This window comes from Melanaphis sacchari, unplaced genomic scaffold (genome assembly GCF_002803265.2).
Source record: "Melanaphis sacchari strain LSU unplaced genomic scaffold, SCAv2.0 Contig43_pilon_pilon, whole genome shotgun sequence".
Lineage (NCBI taxonomy): Eukaryota > Metazoa > Arthropoda > Insecta > Hemiptera > Aphididae > Melanaphis > Melanaphis sacchari.
In genome coordinates this window covers 1,378,558-1,387,263 of record NW_020271284.1, presented here as the reverse complement: position 1 = coordinate 1,387,263, position 8,706 = coordinate 1,378,558, and the positions used below count along the sequence as shown (strand labels likewise).

General features: G+C 27.9%; 1 protein-coding gene across 1 annotated transcript; it reads right to left on the bottom strand.

Moving 5' to 3' along the window:
• Positions 1–4,031: 4,031 nt before the first annotated feature.
• On the bottom strand, positions 4,032–7,107 carry LOC112597718 (prisilkin-39-like). The gene is made up of 3 exons (XM_025343888.1): positions 6,992–7,107; positions 6,756–6,864; positions 4,032–4,913 (listed from the first exon to the last, which is right to left on the bottom strand). Exons 1-3 carry the CDS (start codon positions 6,995–6,997, stop codon positions 4,114–4,116), a joined length of 915 nt encoding a protein of 304 aa, XP_025199673.1. The 5' UTR covers positions 6,998–7,107; the 3' UTR covers positions 4,032–4,113.
• Positions 7,108–8,706: the final 1,599 nt, after the last annotated feature.

Sequence of the window (8,706 nt, the reverse complement as noted above, 5' to 3'; positions counted from 1 at the left end):
TAAAAATATATTTTTATTTTTAAACTCTGTAAACATAATACTTATGTAACTAATTATTTTTTGCTATAATTCTTAAGGCTTTAATAAAGTTAAATAATAATACACCATGAATTATGAAAATACGTAACAGTTATTTTTTGTAAAGTATTTATTTTATATGGTATATTACATTATTTTAAGTTGGAACATTTCATTCAAACCAACTGATTTGATAACTATTTATTGTTTAATAATATGTAGGTAATATAGTATCTTCAACATCGTATTACTTTCTTTATTTATATCAAAGTTTAAATTTACATATATTACTATTTTTAACTCAAAAATACTCTCAAGTATAGAAGTGAACTGTATTATTTTATTTGATTAATTTTTAGCTTATTAAACATTGAACATTTTAATGTTTACTCATTGCAAATGTAATGTATTAAATAATATTTATATGCACTAAAAACAGTAAAAACTGAAAAATTATACGTGCAAATAAAAAACATACATTAACATTATTTAATATTATGAATTTATTTTTCAAAAATATGCAAAAACACCACTAAAAAAAAGTCATATAGTTTGTAATATTCTAAAATGTATTAAACTTATCATTTAGAAAAAAAGAGCTACACCACAAATTTAAAAAATGAACAAGTGTTGCCTGTGACGTTAGTATAACAGCAATGTATGACTTATCGTACATTTTTGGTGTGTGATTCGCGGTAGCATGAACGCATCATATAAAATGTTCCGTTTTTTTACAAATTCTCGGCAACTCACACAGCCAAAGATCAGTAGCTGCCTATCTACAACGCCGTATCATAATTTTACGATTAAAAAATTGTCATAATAATTATTATACCCACTAACGTTGGTATGAAAAGTCACGTTGAAAATTGCACCATAAATACTAAATACAAAATTTATGTTAGTATTGTGTCTTGTAATTAGGGCTTGGATTTAAACGCAGAGTGCATTTTTTTAGGTGCTCTAGGACAATGCATTCCATGTGAATAACTCACAAAACATATACTTCAAAGGTTTTACTTTTATTTTGTATTTATCTATAATTTTTTTTTTTAAGCTTTCCGGTAATTTTATAAATTTTTAGTGCGTTATATTAGCGTATTTTACGTGTATATCTTAATATAGAACTCTGTATGACTCATAATAGCATGGACCGGACCGGATTGATGAAGAACGTTTAAGACCAAAACTGGACCAGACTAATGTGTATGCGTAAGGAAATGTAACTGAACTAGATTAAATTGATAATTTTTTAATTTCTTAAAAAAGACCGAGCCACACCAATTAAAAAAAATAAAAATTGTATGGCTTAGAGTTTAGACATCTTTATTACAGTCTAAAATGTATACTAATTAGAACTTAATTACTTACTGTTAATTCTCAATACCTATTTTAAATATATTTTGAGAATCATTTTTAACCCGTATGTTAATATTGATATAAACATATACGCACGTTACAGTTAATACCTCCAAGTTCTTCTGACGATCCTGCAGTAGTAGTAGTAGTAATCAAGTACACAACCACACGTGAGACATAAATTGTAAATACACGTTAATACGGAAAACTGAAATGTTCATATTTTTATTAAATATTACAAACGCTTCCACGCAAATTTTCAATCTAACTCCAATTAGCTTAACAGAAATGTTAGTTATACCAGTATTACCCGGGAAACCTACCAGACGACTCAAGCGGAGTTGGTGCCGTGACTTAAAAAAATTATAAGCTGTAAATTGTTTACGTAAAGCCACTAAGTATCTCTAATATGAGACTATTCTTACCATGTTATTATTTTCTCATAATTATTGTTTATTAGTACACTTGTATAGATTGTAATATTTCAATATAAAGCCATTATACTTATAAAAAGAAATAAAAATATTTACATTAGTATCAGGCTAGACAGGAGATACTAGACAACTTAACCTGCTTAAAGACAAGTGACGACTAACGACTATTGTTTACCATAATGTTATTTCAGTAAACGTCGGGATGTGACGATTCTGGGAAATAATCGATAACATAATAAAATATACCTAATAAAAATAACTAAATTATAATAAAATAGTTAATAAATAAATAAAATTATCAATTAATAACGCTTAATACTTATGTACATGATCGTATAGTTAAAAATCAGGTAAAATCGTATGCAATCATGTTTTACCCATTAGATAGTGGTTATATCACAATATTTTAAGAATTATATCAATACATTTTAGTTATTACATATTTCGTATTTCGTAATCGTATGACATATAGTTAATACTACAAAAATTGGCTACTGGATACAAGGCTTTAGATTTCCCTATTATATTTTTGAATATTTAACCAATCCGAACCGGATCAAAGTAATATAAATTAGTCAAACAAAAAAAAACCCGTAAATACTGGAAATCAGACCAAAATGGACCAAAAATCTATGGTGTTTAATTTAAAAAATCGATTTATATCGGACATGCACAACGTGAACCATATATCTCGCTTTGGGCAGACAGTCTGGATTTCGAGCTTTGTATTCTTTTGTCCCCAAAGGATCCAAAAATGACTCACTTTGGAAAAAAGGTGATTTATAACATTTTTTCTATTAAGAAAGAGCACGCAATATTTATTCCGTTATTCATCAAAACCAAAAACATTATGTTGGTAGGTACCTGGTACACATATACTATAGGTACACTGATATATACATAATATATATATATTTTATATTGTTGATGATAAATCTCCATAAGTCATAATCCATTGATAGAAATGATACAAAAATAAGAACCTAATTTATGTCAATAATTATTATTAAGGTTTTCCTATTAAAATTTACAAGGGTTCTGTTTTGAGTAAAAAAAATTATGATCACATTAACCATGCATAGCTCCATTATAATATGCTGTGTAGTCATGATTGACGGAACCAATCCGAATGTTATTGTCCGTCAGTATTTTGATGAACATTAAACAAATGTATTTATCACAACGTACTACGTCAAATAATAAAATGTATTAATAATTAATAAAATAGTAATTGAATGTTTTATTAAGTTGTGGTATATTATATTTGTGATTTTTACAGATAAAAAGTACATACATGATCGTTGGTACATACTATCTATATAAATGAGTAAATTACATCAAATTTTGTAAATAACCAAATAGATACAAGTTGAAAAGTGTTTAAATAAAATCAAGTCAAAATACAAGATATTATTATATTCATCCAATTAAAGCCGTTAAATATGTTTAAAAAAGAAAAAGAGTTCGTTAACTTAAAGAGATATTTTAAACACTAATACATATTGTCTGTAAATATTTGATTGTTAATTAATTAAATCAATTATTAAATAATATTTAATTTATTTACTTATAGTGGTTTAACACTATATGAAATGATTCAATGACTTCCGTACGAGTCATACTATTACATACGACTGACTACTGTTTATTCTAAATATTTCTGTCTTGACAACGCAATCACTTAAAAAAAAAAAAAAAAACTGTATTACTTATACTATTTTATTATATATAATTATTGCTAATTATGTAGGCACTTGCTATATCATAGATGTATAAAATACGTGAAATATCATCTTTAATCGTGATAATATTTTATTATTATATTATTATATGAATATATAATTTTCAGAATCCCTATATTTTTTTACTAAAGTCTAAAACGCTGACTGTGACTAATCTTTAATACTAATTTATAATTTTATATTACCTAAATTATTTTTCACTGGATTTGTTTTACTGTTTATATATAACACACTATCGTGATTCCAAGTAATCAATAGTTTACCTATACATTATTTTAATAATGTCTTTTAATGCTTATGAGTCATTAAAATAACAATATGAAAGAAATAATTTGTTTTACTAATATTTTTAATTAGTACAAGTATAAGTACATTAATGAATGATAATTAAATTACCAAAAAATTAATGTATCACATTAAATTAATGTTCATTTATATATTTTTTAAATAAAGAAAGTATTTTAAATTTTAAAATAAATTTATTTATTTTATACTGTAAACACACATTATTCATTGATTTGCATTGTTATATTTTCGTTTCATAATTATTTTGCCGTTGTCTATTTGTTGATGTTGAAAGTCTGAGATCCCAAGTACTCTGTTGCACCGTAAGATGCAGCTTTTGGTGCGACTGTGCTTGATACGAATTCAGCGTTGTGCACAGCAGAAGCAGAGTTGGCAGAATATGCCAAAGGAGATGCTCCAGAGTATGCAGAGTACGACGAGGGGATGGCAGCAGAGTAAGATGTTGGTAATGCAGCAGTGTAAGAAGCAGCATTGACACCAGAGTATGATGCTGGGTAGGCACCGTATACTGAAGCTGGAGATGCAGCTGAGTAGGTCGAGTAAGATGCTGGGTATGCGGCGGAGTAAGCCGAGTAAGATGCCGGGGAGGCACTGTAGTAAGAGGCAGCTGGAGATGCAGCCGAGTAGGTTGAGTAAGATGCTGGGTAGGCAGCTGAGTGAGTAGAGTAAGATGCTGGGTAAGCAGCCGAGTAAGCAGAGTAAGATGCTGGGTAAGCAGCAGAGTAGGCGGAGTAAGATGATGGGAACGCAGCAGAGTTGGCTGAGTAAGATGCAGGGAAGGCAGCAGAATTGGCCGAGTAGGATGCAGGGAAGGCAGAAGCCGAGTAAGATGCCGGGAAGGCAGCAGAGTTAGCCGAGTAAGATGCCGGATAGGCACCAGAGAAGGCTGCGTATGAGGCACGAGAAGTGGCTGGGTAAGATGAGTATGACACTGCTGGGTATGCGCCTGAGTAAGCCGAATAGGATGATGGGTATGCCGATTGATATCCAGATTTGTATCCAAAACCAGATCCGTATCCAAAACCAGATCCGTATCCAAAGTTAGATCCGTATCCTATAAAAATACATAAAATTAAGTATTTTAGAAACAATTTGAACACAAAAATATTTAAGAAACCAATTCAACAATTAAACTATTGATTTAAAAACACAAACAAATATCATACGACACCTACTATTATTTTAATTTATAAATAATATTTAAATACCTTAAAACATAATGAATATACTAGGATTTACACGTGTTCTAACATTCTAAAAATCTAAGATATCCAACGTCAAATAAAATAAAAAAAATTAAATTAAGTTAAAATATGTTAAAGTAGAAAGAAGTAATATAGTAAATATCATATCTCATCTTAACACGATGTCTTATTTCGACCGAGATCAATTACTCTACGAGACTATCGAAAACTCACTAAATTTATTTATAAGGGTACATATTTATTTGAGATTTTTAGTAAATAAATGTAATGAGTTTTAATGAATATTTAAAATATTTATAGAAAGTATACACTATAATCATTTTCAAACTTTATTATATATTGAGTTATTTAAATATCAAATAAAACATAACCATTTTATTATCAAAATAGTATAGTATTCGGTATCGTAAATGAGTTAAGAGTTTGTCTTAAAATATAGTTACAACACGTAACACAAAATAACCTTGTGATTCCATGCACATATTATAATATGATTATCGATCAAATTTAACTCACACGACTCATATAAGAGGTAAATTTTATAATCAAAACAGCGGAAATATACCACTTTTGTTTCCCACGTTATGTCGTAAAATTAAAATATAATATCAAGGTGTGACAAAATATATTTTAGCATGTTATTTATTATGCTAATATTATTATGTAGGTATGTAGTAAAATGGTTTAAATGAAAATGTATTTTTAAATTCAAATAATATTATGCAAGCTTGAAATGATGCTATACTGCAATCGCGTTATTATAATCTATAATTAACTACATTTCAGAATTAAATATTTTGATGCATCTAAGAATACCAAAACATGCTTAAAATGAAATATTTGTGGATAATTCAATATTATGAATTACTTAAAAGTGATACAAAAAAAATACATATCATAACGTATTATAGTTATTATTTTATTAAGCCTCCCATTTGTAATATTTAAATATTTAGCTGAAGAAATTAACCGGTTAGTTATCAAATTGTGATTATTACTCGTTTTCAATAAAAATAGACTGTTATACAATGATATTATTAGGTAGGTTTAAAATAAGTTAAGTTAAAAATTATTTCTAATTAAATTAACAGTTTTTTTATGGCTTTTTTGGCTATTTATTTATACATACAAATATATTATTTTAATGAACATCGTCGACAAATATATTGTACATAAACGGCAGATGTGTTCGCCTCAATAAAATAAAATATTTTGAAGTGAATGAAGAATATAGAAATGTATGTATTGATGTTTAAAGTATACATTGTATTGAATTTTATACGATTCCTATAAATCGTTAACGCCGTATTTTATGGATACGTTTAAAAGCAACAAAAACTACATTATCAGTAGCATATTATCATCACATGCTCGATCACATGAGCACGATAAAAAACACAACTATCTTATTAATACGTCGAATGTTAACGGAGTTCTCTTTAATTGTGCCGCTTTGAACAGTAATAATTATTTGAAAATGATCGGTACTCAGAACTCAAAAGTGATTGACATCAACACAATAATAAGCGTAAGAATCGTATTACAGGAATATAATCATAAACCGGAGACGCCCTTTGTCGTGATTGTCGAATTGGATTTAAACATAACTAATATTTTTTTTTAAACGCGTCCGTGTGTAATTATATATAAAAAAAAAGAATACGTATATATGTATATCAAAAACAAATTACCAAGAGAGGCAGCGGATCCTGCGTGTCCCAATTCGTAGCTACGTTTTTTGGGTTGGTCCTTGGTTTCAGCGAACGCCGCAGCGACCAAAAGTAATGTAATACACAAGACCTGTACAAATATAATATAAAATAATAATATGTTATGGTTGGCTCAAACGAAAAATACTATTTGTCCAAAAGATAAAATAATATATGTTTCTAAACCGAACATAATATTAAATATAATGTCTGCTTGCCTTCATATTGATAATGTTATTTCGACGGTTATCTGACGAAAGCGGCGACGGTGTTCCGTAGGTATACTGCTCGAAGGTAGGTGCTCGTGCAGATGATCAGAACGAATTGTGTCCAAGTGATTATCGGTCCGGCCTTATAAAGGAACTTTTTGCACATGGGTGACAATGAAATCCCAAGAACCCGTACAAAAAAGAATAATTACATACGGGGTGAGATGAATACGAAACGCTCGCTTCTGTCATTGGCAGTGGATGACAGTGGGGATTTTCATATCCAGTTTTTTTTTCCACCCGTCCCGAAGAAATTTAAAAACTTGTTTGCAACCGCGATGGCTGCACGCCAAAATCTTTAAATCTTCTTCATCTTGTTGGAAAAAGAAAAAATTAAATGTTCGTAAAAAGTTGTTTTGTTATATTCTCGCGTACGCTCAAGGCCTGTCCGTGGGATTGCTTTTAATGTCCAATTACTTTTATTTCATTACATTTTTTTTTTTTTATCAACTCGCGATTTTGTCTCAGAGTCAGTTAGTCTTCTTCTATGTAAGCGTTTGGATATAGATCTCTTCAAAACAACAAATACAATTAAAATATATTACTAATAAAGACTTAACATAGAATTTACTTGTGGATTTTTAGAAGATTTTAATATCCGTAGATGACTTAACAAGCGCACAAAGTTAGTTGTAATCTATACCACAAAAATTAGGAGACGTTTGGTGTGTCAACCGGTGTGTCTATTATATACAAACGTGTTCGGTATATTTTATAATTATATTTATATTATACATACATGTTGTTAATTGTTATACTATTTAAGTAATTAAATCTATTTTAAGTAGATACATTAATACAATTTTATTTGAAATTAATTTAAATATAAATGAAAGTATTATTTTTTTATTTGGTTAAAACATCGTACTTTATTCAGTATAATATAGCATAATTAATGAATCGTTTAAAAAAATATGCCAAATAAAAATAATATGTATTCAGAAAAAAAATTATTCTAAACTAAAAAAATATATTCAAATGCAGCAGTACTCAATCACGTAATACTTTACGCTTCATTTCATTTACCACGGATAAAAACGTTGTTGCACCTATTAATATCTTAAATTTGAAAGCAATAATAAATTATGATGATTGTATAATTACTATAAGTTGAGCTCCGTTTACTAAAAAACAGATTAACTTAAATTGATCATTACAGCAAGTATGATATCATAAGTAACCTTGCGTTCAAACTAAAAACATAACTTTAAATACCTAAACTAACAGGAATAAGCATATTAAATAAATATTATTAGTTAAACAAGGTAATTTCTAATAAATAGGTGCTTCATGTCAAACATAATTTGTATAAAAATTTTAGATTAAGTATAGTTTTTAATGGTAACCTTTAATATTATCATAAAAATAAAATATTAATTAGGCATTAGGTACATAAAACAATTAATCATTTTAGGTCATGAGTGAAACGATGAAAGTATTTATTTTACAATGATGTTTTTTTTGTTGTATTTTTATTTATTTTTCATTTTTTATCTGTAATTATCTCTTGAAACAGTAAAAATATTTCAGTTTTCAACTTAAAGGGTATTTTTTTTAAATACAATTGCATCTAATTATATTTTGGAACATTAAAAGTTCAAAATACTTAAAAAAAACCAAAATCCAAGAAAAAAACGAGAATTAATAAAAAAGTTTTCACATAA